At 37.8% G+C, this 24,779-nt stretch overlaps 1 protein-coding gene across 3 annotated transcripts in view; it reads right to left on the bottom strand.

The window, feature by feature from the left end:
* The window catches only part of PIK3R3 (phosphoinositide-3-kinase regulatory subunit 3), a 151,992-nt gene that overhangs the window by 36,894 nt on the left and 90,319 nt on the right, over positions 1-24,779 (bottom strand). For 2 of the 3 annotated variants that reach the window (XM_047869669.1, XM_047869668.1), the window contains exons 2-3: positions 10,676-10,784; positions 8,433-8,531 (exon numbers count right to left, since the gene is read on the bottom strand). In XM_047869669.1, coding sequence (XP_047725625.1) covers positions 8,433-8,531; positions 10,676-10,758 — 182 coding nt within the window. In that variant the 5' untranslated portion in view covers positions 10,759-10,784. Of the gene's footprint in view, positions 1-7,403; positions 7,460-8,432; positions 8,532-10,675; positions 10,785-24,779 lie in introns of those variants that run through there. The other variant, XM_047869671.1, reaches the window with a different exon arrangement.

The following is a 24,779-nucleotide window of genomic DNA, read 5'->3' as shown; positions in this document are numbered from 1 at the left end:
TAGAGAGAAAGAAAAGAAAGAAAATAAGAAAGAAAGAAAGGAAGAAAGAAAGAAAGAAAGAAAGAAAGAAAGAAAAGAGAAAGAGAGAGAGAGGGAGGGAGAAAATTCCTTACCATGGCTCACAAGGCTCTATGCATCTGTCTCCTTTCCACTTTCAACTTTATCTTCTACCACTCTATGGTTCACATTGTAAGCCAGTCACAGCAGTCTTTGTATTCACTGGATCCACCAAATCTTTCCAAAATTCAGTGTCTTTGCATTTTCTGTTCCCTCTTCCTAGAATACTTTTCTGGCTGGTTCTCACATATCCTTCAGTTTTCAGAGGTCACATCCTCAGAGAGGCCCTCCTTCTCAAAACTATCTTAAATTCCCTTTCCCTATATTCTCTATCACATAACCCTGTGTATTTCCTATATAGCATTTCATATACTGGAAGTTATTTCTTTTTTATGTGTTTGTCTCCTCTCCCCTACTCCTATCTCTACCTCCAAATATAAACACCAAATGGATAGGAGACCACGTATAGATAGGAAATGTTCATCATTCCCTTTTCCTAGAATAGTACCTAGAACATTGTGGGCACTCAATAAATATTAAATGATTAAAGAATAAATTCTATTCTTGATCACCATTACCTCTCAATTGATAATATTCTATGGTTTTTTGTTTTGTTTTTAAGTAAGCTCTATGCCCAATGTGGGACTTAAACTCACAACCATGAGATCAAGAGTCACATACTCTACCAACTGAGCCAGCCAGGTACCCTGACATTTCATAATATCCTAACTCTTTGCTAGTATCTATCCTCTTTTATTCTTTCTATTCAAATATAGTCTGATCATATAATTGCTAAAAAAAAAAAAAATGCAATGGTTCCCTCTGCCTACCTATGATATTAAATGCAGGGGCACTTGGGTGGCTCAGTCCATTCGCCGAACATCCAACTCTTGATTTCAGCTTAGGTCATGATCCCAGGGTCATGGGATCGAGCCCCATATCAGGCTCTACACTGAGTATGGAGCCTGCTTAATATTCTCTTTCTCTCTCCTTCTGCCCTTCTTCCCGCTCACTCTCTCTCTAAAATAATAAAATAAAATTAAAATGAAATAAATGCAAACTCCAAATTTTAGAATTCAAAGCCCTCTTCAACATGACCCTTTCCAACCATCCATCCTCTACCACTTGGTTCCTCTTTATGGACTTTATCCTCTGGCCAAATTGGGACTGCATCTTTCAAGAACAGGGCACTCTAGTTTCTCACCAGCTTATCTCTGTTCCTATTGCTACCTAATCCTGCAACCTCCCCTCCCACTTTCTACATGCCCAAATCTATTCCCTTCTTCCAGATACACTGCAATGCAATTTCTTCCATGAAGGACACCTCTGTATATCCTCTCAACAAGATATTTCTTTCCCATTTTTTGAATTTCTCCTATTATTTTAGTTTAATTCAAAGCAATTTTCTTATTCCTATTGCCCTCAACACACTATGGCTTCTTTGAGACAAAAATTTTTAACTCATTATCAGATCCTATGCAGAGTAACTAGTACTGAACTATGGATTTTACTAAACTCCAGTAAGACCATCACTTTTCTGTCTAACAAAATCTGTCAGGGCCCAGTTACACTAGTATTTCCTCTGAGAAAACTTCCCTTTACCTTTCTCTCATTTATTTTTTCCTTTCAGATATTCACTGAGTACCTACTACATGTCAGACATTTTGCTAGATACATGAAAGCTTTAAAATACTCTTGCTGGGGAGCCTGAGTGGCTCAGCCAGTTAAGCGTCTGACTCTTTATTTCAGCTCAGGTTATGATCTTATAGTTCACCAACAGCGTGGGGCCTACTTGGGATTCTCTCTCTCTCTGCCCCTACCCCACTTGGCTCTCTCTTCCTCCTCTCTCTCTCAAAATAAATAAATAAATAAGTAAATAAGTAAATAAATAAATAAATAAATAATTTTTAAATAAAATATTCTTGCCAATGTCCACTGAACAATGGATAAACAAAATGTAGTATACACATGCCTTAAAAAGGAAGAATATGCTACAATATGGATGAAACTTAACTATTATTCTTGAAAAATAAGCCAGACACAAAAGGATAAATATTGTAGGATTCTACCTTTTTTTTTTTTTTTTGGTATGATTCTAATTATATGAAGTACCTAGAATAGTCAAATTAAATTCACAAACTAAAACAATGGTTACCAGGAGTTAGGAGAAGGAGTAAATGGGGAGAACTCAAATATAACACCACAATGTTATATTATGTGTTATATTAAAAGCATTCAAGTATAGTATATATGTGTCTCTCCTATTCCACCATTACACATTGAGATTATGAACTCTTAAGGGTAAAACCGCATCTTCTTATTCATGTCCACATTCCTGGTCCTACCGTAATATCCACCACAAAGATAACCCTCTAAATTTTAAAGCTGCCCAAAAATAAAATGGGCTGTCTCAAAGGAAGATGCTAGCTCCCTCTGACTGAAAGATCACATGGAAGCTCAGTGGCCCTTTCTGAAAAATGTTGTGCAGAGAATTCTTACATCTGTAGAAACCCCAGCTGAACCAAGTAGTATTAACAATCTTCCAGCTGCAGGTCTCTAAGCATAAGAATTCTCAAGGTGGTTCTAGACTAGACTGTCATTGGGACCCCTTTCCAGCCTTTGTTCTTAAACAGTGCTGCAACTTCAGGTAAGTAATATAACTTCTGCAGGCTCTTTTCCTCATCCCAAGATGCAAAAATTGTTGCCTTTAGTTAGGTGCACTTAGGAATCTACCCATCATAAAACAACTTAGTGTGGGATTAAAACCATTTTTCAGATCAGACATTCATCTGTTATTATGTATTATCCACTGTCTAATGTCTATCCATTATCACACACTAAAGTCTGGAGATGCAACAATGATTAAACAATGATTATCAGAGAACTTAAATTCTATGGGGTGAGATAGACAAGGTGGGAGAGGAAAAGAAAATACAGGAGCAGATTATAGAGAATTAAATTGAGGCAATATATATCCTTGGATGGCTACTTTGGATTGAGAGTTTAAGAGAGTTTAAGAGTTAACAGGTGGCAACTGTGCAGAGATCTGATCGACAAAAAGGAACCGAGGATGCGAAGACCATAAAGAACAGCTATTGCAAAGGCCCTGAGACAGGAATAAGCTTCACTTATCTGAGGTACAAAAAGGATAGTGGGGTTGAATGTAGTGGAAGGGAGAGAAGAGGGCAAGATATGAGGTGTAAAAAGTAGACTGAGACCGGGGTGCCTGGGTGGCTCAGTCGATTAAGCGTCCAACTCTTAGTTTCAGCTCAGGTCATGATCTCACGGTTCGTGAGTTTGAGCCCAGCATCAGGCTCTGCTCTGACAGCACAAAACCTGCCTGGGATTCTCTCTCTCCCCCTCTCTCTGCCCCTCCTCTGCTCTGTCTCTCAAAATAAATAAACTTAAAAAAAAAAAAGTAGACCAAGACCAGGTCAAATAGAATTTTGTAAGTTAGAATAAAATCCAAATTCTTTTACTTTAAGTGCAGTAGGGAAACTCTTAAAAAAGAATTTTAAGTGGGTGCCTGGGTGGCTCAGTTGGTTAAGCATCCAGCTTCAGCTCAAGTCATGATCTCACAGTTTGTGAGTTTGAGTCCCACATCGGGCTCTGTGCTGACAGCTTAGAGCCTGGAGCCTGCTTTGAATTCTGTGTCTCCCTCTCTCTCTGCTTCTCCCCCACTCATGCTCTGTCTCTCTCTCTCTCTCATTCAAAAATAAATTAAAATACTAAAAAAATAATAAAAAAAAGAATTTTAAGCAAAGGAGTAATCAGACTCATACCTTAAAATGATCACTACGGGTTGCTGTGCAGAAAATGGTCAAAAAGGGTGGGGAAGACTAGAAATTATAAGATGCTGAGAGGCCTGTCACGAAATGACTGTAAAAGATCAAACAAGATGATGGTGGCTTAGTGTTGAGTGGCAGACAAGTGTGACAAGATTATGAATATAGATTTGGAGGTAAAGTGGAGATTACAAATACAGATTTGGGGGTAAAGTTGGCAGGACTGTTTAATGATGGATTTGAATGTGTTAGGGAAAAAGAGTTGTGACTTGAGTACTGTAGAGATGGTGGTTCTATTTCTTTTTTTTTTTAATTTTTTTAACATTTATTCATTTTTGAGAGACAGAGAGAGACAGAGCATGAGTGGAAGAGGGGCAAAGAGAGAGGGAGATACAAAATCCGAAGGAGCCTGCAGGCTTGAGCTATCAGCACAGAGCCCAACACGGGGCTCGAACTCACAGACTGTGAGATCATCACCTGAACTGAACTTGGATGCCTAACTGATTAAGCCACTCAGGTGCCCCAATGGTGGTTCTATTTATGAAAGAAAAAAAAAACCAAAAAAACAAAGAAACAAAGAAAAGGAAAGACTAAAAGAGAAATCGTTTGAGTAGGAGGAGTCGGATTAGAAATAAAAAATTCTGGGACACCTGGGTGGCTCCGTCAGTTGAGCATCTGACTTCAGCACAGATCATGATCTCACAGTTCCGTAGGTTTGAGTCCCACGTCAGGCTCTGTGCTGACAGCAAGAAGCCTGCTTCGGATTCTCTGTCTCCCTCTCTCTGCCCCTTCCCCACTTGTGTTCTCTCTCTCTCTCTCTCTCTCTCTCTCTCTCTCTCTCTCAAACATTTAAAAAAATAAAAAATAAAGAAATAAAAAGAAATAAAACATTTTGCTTTGACCATGTTAAAATTAATATGTTCCCTAGTTATCTAAATGGCAAAGTCAAATAGGCAACGGGATATATGCATGTGGAGTTCTGGAGGTCAGAGTTGGAGATGAGGTTTATGAATCACCACCATATAACTGCCTGTTAAAGCCAGGGAATAGGACAAACTCATCTTGGGAGAATGAATACAGAGACCCAAATCTGAGTCTTGAACACTTAAAATTTAGATACTGAGCAAAGGAGTGGCTAGTCTAGAGTTAGGAAGAAAATCAGAAGAGTGTGATGTCACCACAGCCAAGACAATAAACTGTTTCTAGGAAAAAGTGCCTAGGACTAATGCTACTAAGAAGTCAGGTGAGGTAAAAAGAGAAGTGGTCGTAGACAACATGATACTCTATAGAAAAAATCCAAAATATTCCACCAAAAAACTGCTAGAACTGATCCATGAATTGAGCAAAGTTGCAGGATATAAAATCAATGCACAGAAATCAGTTGCATTCCTTTACACAAATAATGAAGCAACAGAAAGAGAAATCAATGAATCGATCCCATTTACAATTGCAAAAAAAACCCATAAAATACCTAGGAATAAACCTAAACAAAGAAATGAAAAATCTAAACACTGAAAACTATAGAAAGCTTATCAAAGAAACCGAAGACACAGAAAAATGGAAAAATACTCCATGCTCCTGGATTGGAAGAATATTGTTAAAATGTGGACACTACCCAAAGCAATCTATATTCAGTGCAATCCCTATCGAAATAACACCAGCATTCTTCACAGAGCTAGAACAAACAATCCTAAAATTTGTATGGAACCAGAGAAGACCCCGAATAGCCAAAGTAATTTTGAAGAAGAAGACCAAAGCAGGAGGCATCACAATCCCAGACTTCAAGCTATACTACAAAGCTGTAACCATCAAGACAGTATGGTACTGGCACAAGAACACTCATATCAGACTACAGAACCCAGAAATGGACCCACAAATGTATGGCCAACTAATCTTTGATAAAGCAGAAAAGAATATCCAATGGAATAAAGACAATCTCTTCAGCAGTGACATGCAGAAAAATGAATCTGGACCACTTTCTTACACCATACACAAAATAAAGCCAAAATGGATGAAAGACCTAAACGTAAGACAGGAAACCATCAAAATCCTAGAGGAGAAAGCAGGCAAAAACCTCTTTGACTTTGGCTGCATCAACTTCTTACTCAAGGGAGGCAAGGGAAACAAAAGCAAAAATGAACTACTGGGACCTCATCAAAATAAATAGCTTCTGCACAGCAAAGGACACAATCAGCAAAACTAAAAGGCAACCAACAGAATGGGAGAAGATTATTTGCAAATGACATAACAGATAAAGGGTTAGTATCCAAAAGCTATAAAGAACTTCTCAAACTCAACACCCAAAAAACAAATAAGCCAGTGAGGAAATGGGCAAAAGACACGAATAGACACGTCTCCAAAGAAGGCATCCAGATGGCTAACAGACACATGAAAAGATGCTCAACATCACTCATCATCAGGGAAATACAAATCAAAACCACAATGAGATGCCACCTCACACTAGTCAGAATGGCTTAAAATTAACAACTCACACAACAACAGATGTTGGCGAGGATGTGGAGAAAAAGAATCTCTTTTGCACTGCTGGTGGGAATGCAAACTGGTGCAGCCACTCTGGAAAACAGTATGGAAGTTCCTCAAAAAGCTAAAAACAGAAGTACCCTACAACCCAGCAATTGCACTACTAGGTATTTATCCAAGGGATACAGCTGTGCTGTTCGAAGGGGTGCATGCAACCCCAATGTCTATAGCAGAGCTATTGACAATAGCCAAAGTATGGAAAGAGCCCAAATGTCCATCGATGGATGAATGGATAAAGAAGATGTGGTATATATATACAATGAAGTATTACTCAGCAATCAAAAAGAATGAAATCTTGCCATTTGCAACCACATGGATGGAACTAGAGGGTATTATACTAAGCAAAATTAGTCAGAGAAAGACATATCATATGACTTCACTCATATGAGGAATTTAAGATACAAAACAAATGAACATAAAGGAAGGGAAGCAAAAATAATATAAAAACAAGGAGGGGAACAAAATATAAGAGACTTTTAAATACAAAAAACAAACTGAAGGTTGCTGGAGTGGTTGTGGGGTGGGAGGATGGGCTAAATGGGTAAGGGGCATTAAGGAAGACACTTATTGGGATGAGCACTGAGTGTTATACATAGGGGATGAATCACTGGAATCTACTCCTGAAATCATTATTGCACTATATGGTAACAAACTTGGATGTAAATAAATAACATTAATTAGACACACACACACACACACACACACACACACACACACACACAGAAGAAAGAAGTGGCCATTGGTTTTGTAGTCCCTGTAGACTGGAAGAGACAGAAGCCTGACTGGAGCGGCGGGGCAGGGGGGGGGGGGGGGGGGGGGAACAGAATCAAATGAATCATTGTAGCACACTGATTATTCCTCAGCACAACTAAAAGTCCCAAGGTATTAACTTCTTATAATATCTTTACCAGAAACTCCAAATTTCTAGCATAAACTACATGATTTTTCCTAAAGATAGTAGGTAGAAAGACAATAAAGAGTCAGATAAATCTGGATCTGTACCCATCCTCTGCCACTTACTAGCTATGTGTCTTCAGGTAAGTTTCTTAACCAGGTTAAGCTTCAGTTGCCTCATCTATAAAATGGAAATATGAATAATACCTATCTCATAAGGTTGTTGTGAATAATAAGATATTGCACGTAAAATGTTTAGTACAAGGGAGCTATTATCATTACTGTTTTCATTATATTTTTCTTTAGATAGTTCCTTTATAAAAAAATCACAGTACTTTATTGTAATTAGGCTATTTTAATTGTTAAAATTGAATATAAAAAAATTAAATGTAAAAATATCTAATGCCGTTTTCCTAATCTTTTAAAATATATTTGTAAATATATCTTTGTAAATATAAAAGGTGATACACCCACCACTTAGAAAATTCTAATATGCCCATATGGATGGCATGATATAGACTGAGAATTGCCTTATCTTCTACATATCCTCATCAGCCTAAACTATGTTGAGTTTTATTCTCTGAAGTCTGCACTGAGAAAAAGAATAGGATTAATAGAGGGGTGGATTCCCAACATATCATTAATAACCTCAAACTGTGCCCAGGACTTCTTTTTCACTCACAGGTCTTCTTCCTTCCTTACTTTTAGGGATCTTAGCCTTTTTTTTTTTTTATTCCTTCATAAAAATAAAAATTGTGGCCATTTTCATATAAGACATTTAAATATTTAATGTACAGAGAAAGAATAGTCAGCCAAACAATTAAAAATTATGTATCTAGGGGCACCTAGGTGCTCCCTGGTGGCTCACATAGGTTAAGCATCTGACTCTTGGTTTCAGCTCAGGTCATGACTTCACGGTTTGTGAGTTTGAGCCCTGCACTGGGCTCTGCACTGGGATTCTTTCTGTCTCCCCCCCTCTCTCCCCTCCCCAGCTCGTGCTCTTTCTCAAACTAAATAAACTTAAAAAAAACTATATATCTAAATTAACTTCTTTTTAAATGTGTAAATAAACATTTAAATAAATACAAAAATCTCTCTATACCCAGAAATAAATAATGGTAGTAGAACAGTAGTCAAATGCTGAAAAATACTCACCGCAAAGTCAAAGTATAATCTCCCTGCATTTTTGTTGAGGCATCTCTGACCAAGAATGTACCATCTGGCATATCCCGTAATTTGTCATTTACCTCCTCCCTGAAAAACAGAATTATAGGAAAACAAAAAAAATGTAATCGCTGATTGTTCTCTTCACATTAATCGATTAGTTGATTAGTCAATTGTTTTCTTCACATATTACTACTAAGACTAGTTAGGAGGGGAGTATGTCTAAGGTCACAGAATTATGGGGGCCCTCAGAGGTCATTTAGTTCCTCCCCCTAGATATGATCTTTCTGTTTTGATTTTTGGAATTATGCAACCTAAGGACAGGCTATTTGCTTTTTAAACTCTTCCAGATTTCAAACGTCTGTAGGGGATAATGTTTCCATTAAGCCTTTAGGGCTTCCTTAGGCAAGTCTGAACTTGTACGGTTTCAGGAGAAACCAGCAGCTGTTTAGAAAGAAGGTTATGTTTAAGCAACAGTGGCAGCTGTGTCTGATCAGAAGGGGAAAATTTCACTAAGTTCACAACCTTTCAATATAATCTTCTCCAATTTGAATTTATACTGATGATAAACTCCTCTCGCAGAGTTGGTTTAGAACTTTAAGAATACTAGAACACTCAGGAAAGGAGGGCATAGAAGACTCTTGAGTTACAGACCCACATGGTCTTAGAATGTAAGATTAAGGGATGACTGGGTAGCTCAGTCGGTTAAGCAACTGACTCGGTTTTGACTCAGGTCATGATCTCACAGTTCAGTTAGTGGGTTCAAGTCCTGTGCTTGATTCTCTCACTGCCCCTTTCCCCCACATGCTTGTGCTCCCCCTCCTCTCAAAATAAAACTTAAAAAAAAAAGAATATAAATTTAAATGATATTTAAATCTAACAAATAATTTTATTATATAATTACAAAATAAAAATTTTCTGATCCATTTTAATATAAAAATATATTAAGTCTCCTCCCAAAAATTAAACATAGAATTACCATATAACTCAGAAATTCCACTTCAGGGCATGCACCCAAAAGAACTAAAAGCAGGGACTTGAATAAACATTTATACACCAATGTTCATGGCAGCATTATTCACAATAGCCAAAAGCTGTAAACAATCCAAATGTTCAAAGCCAAATGTCCAGATGAATGAATAAATAAAAATGTGGTGTATATACACATAATGGAATATTATTCAGCCTTAAAAAAGAAGAAAATACTGACACATGCTATAACACGGATGAACCTTGAAGACATTTTGTTAAGTGAAATAAGCCAGTCACAAAAGGATAAATATGGTAAGATTCCACTTATGTGAGGTACCTAGAGTAGTCAAATTCATAGAAACAGAAAGTAGGATGGTGGTTTCCAGGCGCTGGGGAGAATAGGAGGAAAAGGCAGTTAGTGTTTAACGAGTACAAAGTTATGCTTTGGGAAGATGAAATAGTTCCAGAGATGGATGGTGGTGAGGGTTGAACAATACTGTCAATGTACTTTATGCCGCTAAGCTGGACATTTAAAGATGGTTAAAATGGTAACAAAGGGGAAAAAAAAGAAATGAGTGGCACTCTGGGAATTAAAGAAAACAGACAAGAGAAAGAGAAACACAAGCATATTAAAGAATACACCATCAGCCTGGAACCTAATTTGACAGAAATGGATAGGTCTTTTCTAAAACAAAATTCAAGAAAAACAAGAAATTTGAAAATTCAAATTCAATATATATATTTCCCTTCTCTAGGCTCAGATTTTTCCAAAACCACATCTTACCCAAAAAGTAAACCTGTTCTAAAGTCCTGTTTCTCAAAATGAGGTATGTGAAGACTACATCAAAATCACCTGGGGAAACTGTTAAATGCAGATTCCTGGGCCCCACCTCAATTGGTTCTTGTGCATGCAAAGATTATGGAACCACTGACTTAGACACAGAAAGGTAAAGAAAATTAAGTACCTGTAGCTATCTTTTATCCTAAAACACATGTAGCTATCCTAAATGTAGAAGTTTCATTTATTCAGAAATCTATCCTCAATACAGTATTAAAAGTAATGATCACACCTGTAATAAAGATTTTCTTGTCACTTTTTTGTGGGAAGGACAGCATTTAGAAACTTTTGAAATGTTCTCACATATGATTTTCAAAATGGTAATCTTTAACAACTAGTAGTGCATTAAAATGTTTTATTTTTAACTAATTCTCAAAAATGATTTTTCAACTGCATTGAATTATAGTAGTATTCTAGTTATTACCTTGAAATATCCCCCCAGTACCATTCTGCATCCTGAAGAGAAACAGAACTGTCCTTCATTCCATTTGTAACAGCTGAAGTCATTGGCTTAGGTGGCTTTGGTGGAAGAGCTAGAAGAAAAATGAATATTATTTTGTAGATGTAAATTACTATTTCTTTTCTAATTTCCTCAGTCAGGAACAGCTCATTAACCAATGTACATTAAGATTCAGATAATTATAAATCAAGTGTTATTTTATATTAAATGTTAGCCAAAGAAGGAATCCTTTTAGAACTCTACCAATAACTGCCTAAAATGTGAAATTTTCAAGCTACCTGGGTTTTTTTTCCTTCTTATAAAGTGCTAACTTTTAATTCTGAACAGATGCCACCCAAAACTTCATCTTCTCTCAAAAGACAGTGTGAAGCCCCTTCACCAACAATTCAGCCCAAAAGCCATTACATGAGACTGGTCATGATGGCCAAGAGTTAGTATCAGAGCCCAAAGCAGGTGAAGAAGGATTATGTCCAAATAAGGGGACAGCAGCACAGCACAGCACAGGATCTCAGAGCCAGAGGAGGGTAAGAAGGAGATCTTCACAGGGACAGCCTGGCACAAGGTGTTAAAAAAAGCTAAATGAAATAAGAAGCACAGCAGCACAGGGCCCGGTGGCACAGTGTAGTGGAGACCAAGCCAATGAGGACACAGTCCTCAGAAATGGGCATACCAGTGCAATGAGACAAAGCCAGATAAGGGTGAAAAGAGTTTCTACTTGGGGGAGGGGAGGCTGCGAGGTGTTGGGGGAATGCAGCAATAGCTGTAAGAGATGAGGTACATACAGAGATATGAACCAAATAAGTAAAACTATTAAAATTAATAAGACCCAGTTTTCTCATAGTCTAAAAAGGAAGTTACAAATATGGAAAAGTGAAAAAATAGAACGATCCCTCGAGTTTGAACTGGAATTGCAGCTATTGATAATGAACTCATGAAATTCAATAGAAAGAGAGATGCAAATGTCTGTACACACTGGGAATAAAATTATTCCCAAGCTCTGTCCTGAGAGGTCCTGAGATCAGCCGCACCCCCAATATGCATAACCAGTACCCATATCTTTATTTCTAGTGCCATCCTCTACTTAAAACAATCTGGGCTCTTTGAAGAAAGGCTGATTCCAGGGCTGGGGCAGAGCAAGAACCAAATGAACCTCAAACATCACGTTAAGCCAAAAAGCAAGCAAGTGCTCAAAGAATGAGGGGCCACGACAAAAAATAAAGGAGCCAACTGAAGGGGCTCCCACTACCAAATATGGAGCATCAATATGAATAATGATAGTAAGGAAATATAAGTCATCAAACAAAATAAGAATCCACGTGTCCATGCAGGCAGATATAAAAAATAAATAAATAATTGAAAGATTAATGAGGAGGATTTACAAAATCTCAGAAGGCTTTCCTACAAAATGCTTATTAGTCACAAAAGTAAAAAGACAAGAAGTGGAGAAGTCTGGCAAATACCACCTTAATCAAATAATCAATTAAGTTAATACCACTAGTGATGATAAAATCTTGGGCCCCCAACAGGATGCAATGAGAAGGATAAAACATCACTTCTGTGATATTCCTGCCAAATACGCACAAACTGAATTTAATCGTGAGGAGACATCAGACAAGCCACAATTGAGAGATATTCTACCAAAAAAAAAAAAAAATGGCCTGTAATCTTCAAAAAAGTCAAGGTTGTGAAAATCAAGAAAGATTGATGAACTGTTCCAGATTGAAGAAAACTAGAGAATTGTGACAATTAAATGCAGTTTGTGACTTTGTTACAAAGAATATTACTGGAGGAAGGACAAAACTTGAATGGGAGCTGAGAATAAGATTGGTGTTGTAATACATCAACGTGAATATTCTGATTTTGTATAGGAGAATGTTCTTGGTGGTGGGAAATACAGACAAATATGATCATTGTGGGGTATCATGTCAGCAACTTACTCTCAATGATTCAAGAAAATAAATTATTTGTACTATACTTTTTTTTCAATATATGAAATTTATTGTCAAACTGGTTTCCATACAACACCCAGTGCTCATCCCAAAAGGTGCCCTCCTCAATACCCATCCTCCCCTCCCTCCCACCCCCCATCAACCCTCAGTTTGTTCTCAGTTTTTAAGAGTCTCTTATGCTTTGGCTCTCTCCCACTCTAACCTCTTTTTATACTTCTAACTTTTCTATAAGTTTGAGATGGTTTCTAAATATTTTTTTTAATAAAAAAGAGACAATATAGAGGGAAAACGGGGAAAATGTGAATATATTCTTCAAAACAGAAACTGTTAAATATCTCTCAATAAGAATGTCAAGAAATTCAATGGTAGAAGAATAGTCTTTTTAACAAATGGTGCTAGGATAACTGGTTATCCTTATTCAAAAGAACACAGTCAGACCCCTATATCACACCATATGCAAAAATTAACTCAAAATGGATCAAAGATCTAAACATAAGAGCTAAAACTAAAAAACTTTTCAAAGAAAATAGGCTTAAATCTTCATGACTCTGGATTAGGCATTAGTTTCTTAGAAACCAAAAGCACAAATGACTAAAAGAAAAAAAACAGATAGACTGGACTTGATCAAAATTAAAATTTTTTGTGCTTCAGATGACATCAAGAAAGTGCAAAGACAACACACAGAACTGCAGGAAATCTTTGTAAATCATGTATCTGATTTTATTTATTTTAAAAAAATGTTTAATGTTTATTTATTTTTGACAGAGAGAGAGAGAGAGACGGAGCATGAGTGGGGGGTGGGCAGAGAGAGAGAGGGAGACACAGAATCCAAAGCAAGCTCCAGGCTTTAGGCTGTCAGCACAGGGCTCGACGCGGGGCTCAAACTCATGGACCGCGAGATCATAACCTGAGATGAAGTCGGACAATTAACGGACTGAGCCACCCAGGTGCCCCATATATCTGATTTTAAAAACTGTATCTAGAACACAGAAAGAACTCTTGCAACTTAACAAAAAGGCAAATGATTAATTAAAAATGGGCACCGGATCTGAATAGACATTTCTCCAAAGACAATATACACATGGCCAGTAGCACATGAAAAAATAAGATCATCAGCCATCAAGGAAATCAAAATCAAAATAATGGAGCACCTAGGTAGCTCAGTTGGTTAAGCGTCCGACTCTTGCTTTCCGCTCAGGTCATGATTTCACGGTTTGTGAGACTGAGCCCTGGGTGGGGCTCTGTGCTAACAGCATGGAACCTGCTTGGGATTCTCGCTCCCTCGTTCTCTGTCCCTCCCCTGCTCTCTGTCTCTCTCTCTCTCTCTCTCTCTCATTCACTCCCTCTCTCTCTCTCAAATAAACTAACTTAAATTCAAAAAAATAAAATAAAAATCACAATAGATATCACTTCACACCCTCTAGGATTTGACTATACAGTTCACCCTTTGACAACAGGGGTTTGAAATGCACAAGTCCTCTTATACACAGATTTTTTGGAAAATTTTTTGGAGATTTCCAGCAGCTTGAAAAACTTCACAAACCACCTAAGTCTAGAAACATAACAGCCTAAGAAAACATTAGATATGTCATGAATGCATAAAATACATGTATACACTAGTCTATTTTATCATTTACTACCATAAAATATACACAAATCATAAAAAGTTAAAATTCATCAAAATTTTGTGCCAACACTTACAGATTGTACATGGTGCCATTTGTGGTTGAGAGAAATGTTAAACAAAGGTAAAAATACAGTACTAAATCATAACTGCATAAAATTAACTGTAGTACATGTTGTACTACTGTAATAATTTTGTAGCCATCTCCTGTTGCTATTGCAGTAAGCTCAAGTGTTGTAAGTATCCACTTAAAATGCCCTGTGACACTAATCATCTCTGCATGAACAGTTCATTTCTCTCTAGTGAATTACATATCACAGTAAAAAGTAATCTCCCGTGGTTCTTGCATATTTTCTGTGTTTAGTGCAATGCCTTAAACCTTGAATAACACCAAAGGACCCATACAAAGTGCCACTAGTGATGTTGGAAGCTCCCAAGAAGCAAAGAAAAGTCATAACATTACAAGAAAAAGTTGAATTGTTTGAGGTCTGCAGTTGCCCACCAGCCTAAAAGACCATTGTTTAAAAAAAAAAAAAAAAAAAGGAAATTTGTGAAGCCGTCACTGCCGCTATGCCAGCAGATGCAAAAACCTCACACTTTTTGCAAAATACTTTTTTATCCTGTATTGCAAGTGCAGCTTTTATAGCAGGACAGCTATAAGAAAGGCATACCTATAGACTCTAATATTATTCAAAGAGAAGCTAAGTCTTTATATGACAACTGAAAGCAAAAGGAAGGTGAAGGATCTAAAGCCAGAGAATTTAACCAGCAAAGGATGGTTTGATAATTTTAGAAAGAAGTTTGGCTTTAAAAACATTAAGATAACAGAAGAAGCAGCTTCTGCCAACCAAGAGGCAGCAGACAAGTTCCCAGAACCATTAAGAAAATCATGGAGGAGAAAGGAGGTCTGCCTGAACAGGTTTTTAATGCAGACAAAAGTGCCCTTTTCTTGGGGTGGGGGGGGGGGGGAAAGCCACAAAGGACATTCATTAGTAAGAAAGAGAAGTGAGCACCTAGATTTAAGACAGGAAGGGATTAAAAAAAAAAGAAAAAAAAGACAAGAAGGGATAGGCTAACTCTATCCTTTGGTGCAAATGCAGTTGGATTTATGATCAAGATCGGGCACCTGGGTGGCTCAGTCGGTTGGGCGTCTGACTTCAGCTCAGGCCATGATCTTGTGGTCTGTGAGTTCAAGCCCCACGTCAGGGTCTGTGCTGACAGCTCAGAGCCTGGAGCCTGCTTCGGATTCTGTGTTTCCCTCTCTCTGGCCCTCCCCACTCATACTCTGTCTCACTCTCTCTCTGAAAAATAAGTAAACATTAAAGAAAAAAAAAAGATTGTCCTTATCTATATAAAGCTGCTAACCCCAAGCCTTGAAGAGAAAAAATAAATACCAGATACCAGTCTGTCTTTTGATTATACAACAAGAAAGCCTAGATAATAAGAACCCTTTTTCTAGACTGGTTTCATCAATGCTTGTCCCTGAAGCCAGGTACTTCCTGGCTTTTACCTTGCCAGGCTTACACCTTGCCAGGCTTTTACCTTTTACTGGCTTTTACCTTGCCAGTAAAAGACTGCCTTTTAAAGTTCTTTTGATATTGGACAGTGCCCCTGGCCACCCAGAACCCGACAAATCCAACACCAAAAGTGTTAAAATGGTCTACTTGCCCCCAAACACAACATCACTAATTCAGCCTCTAGATCAGGGGGTCATAAAGACCTTAAAGGCTCGTGATGCACAGTAGTCTTTGGAAAGAATTGTCAATGATATGGAAGAGAACCCTGATAGAGAGAACATCATGATAGTCTAGAAGGATTACATCACTAAAGAGGCGCCTGGGTGGCTCAGTTGGTTAAGCGTCCAACTTCGGCTCAGATCATGATCTTGGCAATTTGTGGGTTTGAGCCCCGTGTTGGGGCTCTGTGCTGACAGCTCAGGGAGCATGGAGCCTGCTTCAGATTCTGTGTCTCCCTCTCTCTCTGCCCCTCCCCCGCTCATGCTGTCTGTCTGTCTCTCTCTCTCTCAAAAATAAACATTAAAAAAATATTTTAGAAGGATTACATCACTAAAGATGCCATCACTGTTACAGAAAAAGCCATGAAAGCTATCAAGCCCAGAACAATAAATTCCTGCTGGAGAAAATAGTGTCCAGATGTTGTACATGACTTCACAGGATTTACAATACAGCCAATCAAGGAAATCATGAAAGAGATCGTAGATATGGGGGGGAGGGGGAAGCAGCGAGTGAAGGGTTTCAAGATATGGATCTTAGAGAAAAAATGCTATCACAACGGAGGAATTAACAGAGACGTGATGGAGAGGAGTGCTTCTGAACCAATGTCAGATGATGAAGAAGAAGATGAAGAAGCAGCAGTTCCAGAAAACAAAGTGACATTAGACAATCTGGCAAAAGGGTTCCAAATATCCAAGACTGCTTTTGACTTCATTTAGGATATGGACCCTTGTATGATACAAGCAACGAAACAAAACAAATGGTAGAAGGATTGATACTGTATAGAAATTTTTAGAGAAATGAAAAAGCAAAAATGTCAGATAGAAATTACTACAGGGGCTCCTGGGTGGCTCAGTCAGTTAAGCGCCCAACTCTTGACTTCAGCTCAGGTCATGGTCTCATAGTTTGTGAGTTCAAGCCCCGCATCAGGCTCTGTGCTGACAGCATGGAGCCTGTTTGGGAATCTCTCTCTCTCCCTCTCTCTCAAACTAAATAAACTTAAAAAAAAATTACTACATATTTCTGTAAAATTACACCGAGTGTGCCTGCCTCTCCTGCCTCCACTTCTACCTCTTCCTCCACCTCTTTTGCCTCTGCCACCCCAGGGCAGCAAGATCAACTCTCCTTCTTCCTCCTCCTCTTCAGCCTACTCAACATGAAGATAACATGGATGAAAATCTTTATGATGATTCAATTCCACTTAACAGCAAATAATCATCATACTGTACAGTTAATAAACTGTTGTGCATGTGTCTTGATATGAAAACTTAGTAACTGTATAGCAAGAACTATGACATTTTTGTCATCATTGCCAATCATATTTATGTTTCATTATCAATGCATGAATTGTTATATCTGTAAATAAATGAGTTTTTTCACATTATCTTTTCATTTTTGATGTCTAGTGTAAAAGGTATAACATCTTATAGTATTTTTGTATCATATAATAATAATGTAGTTACTGAAAGACAGACGATTTATCTTATGAACAGACAACATAAACTCACACTGTCAATACATATATTACAGTACTGTAAATGTATTTTCCCTTATGATTTTCTTACTAACATTTTTTCTCTAGCTTATTTTATGGTAAAAATGCAGTATGTAATACATACAACATACATAATATGTGTTAATCTGTTTCTGTCATCAGTAAGGCTTCTGGTCAACAGTAGGCTATCAGTAGTTAAGTTTTTGGGGAGTCAAAAGTTATACACAGATTTTTAACTGCACAGGGGATTTGCACCTCTAACTCCCACATTATTCAAGGATAAACTATAATCAAAAAGACAGACAAGTGTTGGTAAGAATGTGAAGAAACTGGAACTCTCATACACTGCTAATAGAAACATAAAATGATGTAACTGTTTTGAAAACAATCTATCAGCTCCTCAAAAGGTTAAACCTAGAGGGGTGCCTAGCTGGCTCAGTCAGTGGAGCATGCAACTCTTGATCTTGGGGTTTTGAGTTCAAGCCCAACGTTGGGTGTGGAGATTAGTTAAAAACAAAAAAATAAATAAATATTTTAAAAAGGTTAAACCTAGTAGAGACTCCTAAGTGGCTCAGTCGGTTAAGCATCTGACTTCGGCTCAGGTCATGATCTCACAGTCTGCAAATTGGAGCCCCGCATCAGGCTCTGTGCTGACAGCTTAGAGCCTGGAGTCTGCTTCAGATTCTGTGTCTCCCTCTCTCTCTGCCCCTCCCCCACTCATACACTGTATCTCTCTCAAAAAAAAAATAAACATTAAAAAATAAATAATTTTTTTAAAAAAGGTTAAACCTAGAGTCACCATATTACCCAGCGACTTCAATCATAGCTATACACTTAAGAAAAACAAAATCTACATCCGCACAAAAACTTGTGTATCAGTGTTTATAACAGCATTGTTTATAATAGCCAAAAAGTGGCAACAACCCAATATCCATCAACGGATGGATAGGGGTGCCTCAGTTAAGCATTCAACTCTTGATCCCAGCTCAGGTCATGATCTCATGGGTTCGTGATCTCGAGCCCCACACTGGGCTCTGTGCTGACAGTATGGAGCCTGCCTGGGATTCTCTCTCCTCCTCTCTCCGCATCTACCACATTTGCTCGCTCTCTCTCTCTCTCTCTCTCTCTCTCAAAATAAATAAATAAGCTTAAAAGAAAGATGAATGGATAAATAAGATGTATATATCCAGACAGTAGAATATTATTTGGCAGTAAAAAGGAATGAAATATTCCATAAAATGTATGAACCATGAAAACATTTAGGCTACCTGAAAGAAGCCAGTCACAAAAGACCACAAATTAGAGGATTTCACTGTCTAGAACAGGCAAACTTACAGAGAAAATAAATTAATGGTTGCCTAGGGTGGTATTAAAAGGGAAAGGGGAAGGAGAGCCAATGTGTGCAGAGTGGGCCAATGAAAATGTTCCAAAATTGCTTGTGGTGATGGTTGCAGAACTCTGTGAATGTACTAAAACCTATGGCATTATACACTCTAAGTGGGTGAATTGTATGCTGTGTGAACTTTATCTCAATAAAGCTGTTCTTTTAAAAAAACTATCAGGCTTCTGAAATTGTTAGATGAAGGAAGAACTTGCTATAATCCATACTTTTTTCTAAATGCTACTTATTTATGCCTATCTTGTTTGGAAAGGATTTGATGCAGCTTACAAAAAATAGCTACAATTGGAACTATAATTTTGCAAAATTTAAAATTCTTCTACTTCTCCACTTATAAGAATTAACAGTTTAAACTTGTGCTATACAAAGTATTGTGCTATAGCTATGAAAGGTACAAAGACAAGGTGTTCCCAGCACTCAAATGAACCAACCTAGAGGGAATAACACATAGAAACACCTAACCGTAACACTCGGCAGAGTGAAGTAAATACTATAATAAAGGTAAAAGCAAAGTGTAATGGAAACCCAGCAAAAGGAGCATTTGATTCCCTCCTGAGGAAACTTCAGTTCAAACACTAAGCTTCTCAAACCTAGAACTTCCTGAACTAAGAGCCGTGACCAGCAGGGCCCAAAAAGAACCAATATGCCTCCTTGAGTCAGCAGTGGGTTACACTCTAATCACCAAAAGGAATCACAAAGACTTGGTACTATCTATATCCCTTCTCTGGAAGAGCTCTATGCTAAACTGAGTTGACCAAGCTGCATGGGGAAGATGCTATTTATGGATAATAATAGTTCACTGGTAGCTCTACCACCAACAAACATATAATGACCATTTCATCTATTACAGAGGGCTGCCCAGAGCCTCCTTGTATCTTACTTTTCTTATCTACAGAAATAAGAATGAAATGACTACAAAGCTGTTTCTACATAAAGTTCCTAAAACAACACAACTATAATGAACTATAAGATCGGAAATGAATGCAATACTGGCCTATTTATATATTCTTATCTATCATTATATACATAAAATATTCAATACCTCCTATGTTCTATAAGTGGGGAATTATAGCAATAAACTAGAGAGACACAGTCCCTATACTTACGGACTTTATAGTCCAAAAGGATAAATTTCGATATAATTCATTATTCCTAAAATCTGAGTATGTTCAAATTTATCCCAATTAGAGTCTTCAAACTAAATGTCTTGCCTTCTCTGGTATTTGACCCCCATCATCATGTAAATTATAGAATTTACTAAACACAAGCAAAACAAAAAAATTATCTTAACCTTGTAATTATATGGAGACAGGGAGATTTATATCTATATGTTGCTTCCAAATTATGATATTATAAATAAGGCTTAAAAAATTCCAAACCACTTAACACTTTAAGTAGGTCAAGTGGAACATATGGAGAGAAAAGCTAATTAGGGTACATTAATGATCTTTTAACCACTTGATAAGGTAGTTCTTGTACTGGTGAGCACTGCAGTGCTAGGTGATGTTAAATACACCTGAACAAATATCTTCCTAAATAAGTATTCATAAAATGCCTAGGAGTTTTATTTCTGTTTAGTAGATGATAAAAAGGACTTTTGTTTCCACTTTCATAAATTATGAGTTTTAAATTTCAGCAACAAAGATTTTTAAATTCAATTTTAATATGTAGATATACGAGCAAACATCTACACACAAATGTACATGTTTGCTTTGGTGTGTGTGTGTGTGTGTGTGTGTGTGTGTGTGTGTGTATACATACATAAAAACATCTGGAAAAATACAGAAACTTAATAGTGTATACAACAGGGATGGAGAAGCAGCACAGGAGAGTATGTATGTATGTTTTCTTTAGGTATATTTTAATAAAAACAAAAATGATGGTTATGAGTAACTTTTTATTTTAATTCATTGTGTTTTCTGACTTTTTTTCAGATTTTCATTTAAATTCTAGTTAACCTAGGGGCGCCTGGGTGGCTCATTCGGCTAAGCATCCGACTTCAGCTGAGGTCATGATCTCGTGGTCCATGGGTTCAAGCCCCGTGTGGGGCTCTGTGCTGACAGCTCAGAGCCTGGAGCCTGCTTTGGATGATGTGTCTCCCTCTCTCTCTGCCCCTCCCCCACTTACACTCTGTCTCTCAAAAATGAATAAATGTTAAAAAAAAATTTAAATTCTAGTTAACCTATATGATAAAATTGGTTTCAGGTATAGAATCTAGCATTTCATCACTTACATGTAACACCCAGTGCTCATCACAACAAGTGCACTCCTTAATACCCATCACCCATTTAGTCCACCCCACCCACCCACTTCCTTCCATCAACCCTCAGTTTGTTTTCTATAGTTAAGAGTCTATTTTCCGACTTTTTAAAAGAAGTTTCGGGGCGCCTGGGTGGCGCAGTCGGTTAAGCGTCTGACTTCAGCCAGGTCACAATCTCGCGGTCCGTGAGTTCGAGCCCCGCGTCAGGCTCTGGGCTGATGGCTCAGAGCCTGGAGCCTGTTTCCGATTCTGTGTCTCCCTCTCTCTCTGCCCCTCCCCCGTTCAGGCTCTGTCTCTCTCTGTCCCAAAAATAAATAAACGTTGAAAAAAAAATTTTAAAAGAAGTTTCAAAAATTCACTTTGGTATTTTTTAATTAAAGAAAGCATTCAGGATCTACAGCACTATAAAAAGATTATTTCTTTAGTCGTGGTCTATAATTAGTATTTTATAAATGCTATTTATAAATGAACAGTAAAGTATCAAAGTTAAAAGTGCTAAAGTTGATAACTGTAGCATACTGTGGAATGTAAAGGAACATTCCTATTCTTAGGAAATCTATATTAAAGCATTCAGGGGTTAAGGGTCAGGATGAATGTAACTTATTCTCAAGCAGTTCAGAAAAAAGCAGTAGGATTTTATATAATAAACAGAGAACACGAATGATAAAGTAAATGGAATAAAATGTTAGCAAGTAAACCTGAGTAAAGAACATATAGGTATTCTTTATATTCCTATTTTTGCAACTTTTCTGTAAGTTTTAAATTGTTTCCAAATAAAATACTTAATTAAAAAAAAAAAAAGAGTCAGAGTTAGGTACTTATTAAAACCAGGGAGGAATGGCAGATCTCAGCCCTAATAGTCTATGCTGGGATTTGACTTTACAAAGGATGGTTTCAAACAAAAAATGGTAGATAAAAGGCTAAAACAACATTCGAATGTATGTCTCCAGTCTGTGCTGGGGGGAGAAGGGGCACATCTAATTATATAAGCATTTAGGCCTTTCAACCTTTTCATTCCAAATACTACAAAACTCAGAGCCAGCTATATTTCCCTCATCTCAGGGTGAAGTTTTTTGTCGTTGTTTTTGTTTTTTACATTTATTTGATAGACAGAGAGAGAGCGAGAGCACAATCAGGGTAAGGGGAGAAAGACAGAGAGAGAATCCCAAGCAGGCTCTGCACTGTCAATACAAAGCTCAATGCAAGGCTCGAACTCATGAACTGTGAGATCATGACCTGAGCTGAAATCAAGAGCTGGATGCTTCACCAACTGAGCCACCCAGGCTCCTCTCAGGGTAAAGTTTTAACTAACATTATGTTTGAAACTCTGACCAAAGACTTTCTTAACTCTGTAACCCAAAATTACAGCACAGTGCCTGATACACACAATAAATGTGTTCATTCAACAGTGACTGACCTACTTATTCTAGGCCTTTGTTTCCTCCATCCATAAAATAGGGCCAAAGTAGTACCTACATCCTATGAGGGTTAAATGAGTCAATACATGTAAACTTAAAACAGTGTACAACACACAGCAACCAAGAAATATTAGCTGTTAGATATAGGGGCTAGGCTAGATGCCAAAGATAGTAACAAAACAAACAGTCCAGTGGGCAATTCAAGTAAGTAAAACATATAATTATTGGGCCAAGATTAAACACAGTGAAAGTATTTTTAAAGTATGATTTACATCTTAATTTTTAAAAAAGACACAGAAAGAAACGGATGCCATGGAACACAAAGGGCACTGAATCTAGAGAGTCAAGGAAGACAATCTAGTGTCCCAGACTAAAGGAACAGTGTTTATATAAAAGAAAGAAAGAAAGAAAGAAAGAAAGAAAGAAAGAAAGAAAGAAAGATCCAAGAGACAATTTAAACAAATGCCTGAAACATGAAGAGAAGAAGGTAGGGAACAGTGGAAGTTCCTTTTAGCTACTTGTCATCTCCTATGTTCTCACCCCAGTATAGCTGCCTCCCCACTAACTAAACCATCTTCTCATTCCTCATCATTCCATTATATCCTCTGGAGCTTCCTCCCTGAACATTCTCCCTACATTGTAATTAAACTATTTTATAATTTCAGTATGTTCCCAGAATGTGTTTTTTCCCTAATTCCTAGCCTTCTCTGAAATCTGGCTCTCCCTAAAGAACACTACTAATCTTGAAGCCCTTGTTCTTGGAAGGTTGCTCATTTTCCCACACCTCATGTACTCTGGGCTTCTTTCTTCCTTAGCTCTCAATTTTCTTCCTTCATCCACACCTTAAAACTGGTATTTCCTTGATCCACGGTTCATACTCTCATCTACTCCCATAGCTTCAAATAATACCTATACTCTGACCCCAAAACAGTATTTATAACTACAAGGTCCTTCCTAAATTTCTGACTATGCAACAGAAGACAGTGTTTCTCACACTTCATTAAATTACAAATCACCTAGGGATCTCGTAAAAATGTAAAATATGGTTTTCTAGGTATGGATTGGTGCCTGGAATTCTGCAATTCTAACATGCTTCCAGGTGATACCAATGCTGCTGGTCCAAACTGTAGCAAGAAGCTTACAGATGTCTCTTGAAAAGCTTCTATGGGGTAAGGAAAAAAAAAATTAGGCAAGTAGATTATAGCAGGTAATATACAGTTGATTAAATACATGTGATTCTTCACTACATCTAAAATCATCCAAATTGGCAATAAAAAATATATATATTTATTTAAATTCCAGTTAGTTAACATACAGTGTAATATTAGTGTCAGGTGTACAATATAGTTATTCAACACTTCCATACATCACCCAGCGCTCATTACAAGTGCAATCCTTGGGGCGCCTGGGTGGCTTAGTCGGTTAAGCGTCCGACTTCGGCTCAGGTCATGATTTCGCGGTCCGTGAGTTAGAGCCCCGAGTTGGGCTCTGTGCTGACAGCTCAGAGCCTGGAGCCTGTTTCAGATTGTGTCTCCCTCTCTCTGACCCTCCCCCATTCATGCTCTGTCTCTCTCTGTCTCAAAAATAAATAAACATTAAAAAAAAAAAAACACCAAGTGCAATCCTTAATCCCCATCACCTAATTCACCCATCTCTCTGCCCATCTTCCCCTCTGGTAACCATCAGTACGTTCTCTGTAGTTAAGAGTCTGTTTCTTGGTCTGCTCCTCTCCCTTTTTTTAATGGTATAAACACACAATAGCAAAGAGATCAGGAGAGGAAACAACAGCAAATGACACAGCAACAAAAAGTTAATATGCAAAAGCAAAAAGATAAATTTGACCTGGTAGAGTGCAAAAACTGAAACTTAAGCCTGAAGAAAGTCCAATAAAAAAACAATCTGAGTCACATCACTGTACCCTGGGAAGGCCAGAAATTGAAGGCACGATGCATCTCCTGAAGGCAGGAATGAGGGATGGGGCCATAACCAGAAGGACTGGCTGACAGTCTACAGAAAGAGCAGTTAGATCCTTAGTTCTCCACCCCAACCCCCAAGCAACTGGGCAACCACCCCTGCCCCACCCCACACAAAGGTTGTCTGTCAACTCAGGGAACACCAAGCACAGCTGAGACTAGGGGTAAGTCCTTTATTGAAAACAGAATTATCCCCCTTTCCCACCTCAGTTTTCTG

This window comes from Prionailurus viverrinus, chromosome C1 (genome assembly GCF_022837055.1).
Source record: "Prionailurus viverrinus isolate Anna chromosome C1, UM_Priviv_1.0, whole genome shotgun sequence".
Classification (NCBI taxonomy): Eukaryota; Metazoa; Chordata; class Mammalia; order Carnivora; family Felidae; genus Prionailurus; species Prionailurus viverrinus.
The sequence above is the reverse complement of the archived record's forward strand: the minus strand, read 5'-3'. Positions and strand labels throughout refer to the sequence as shown.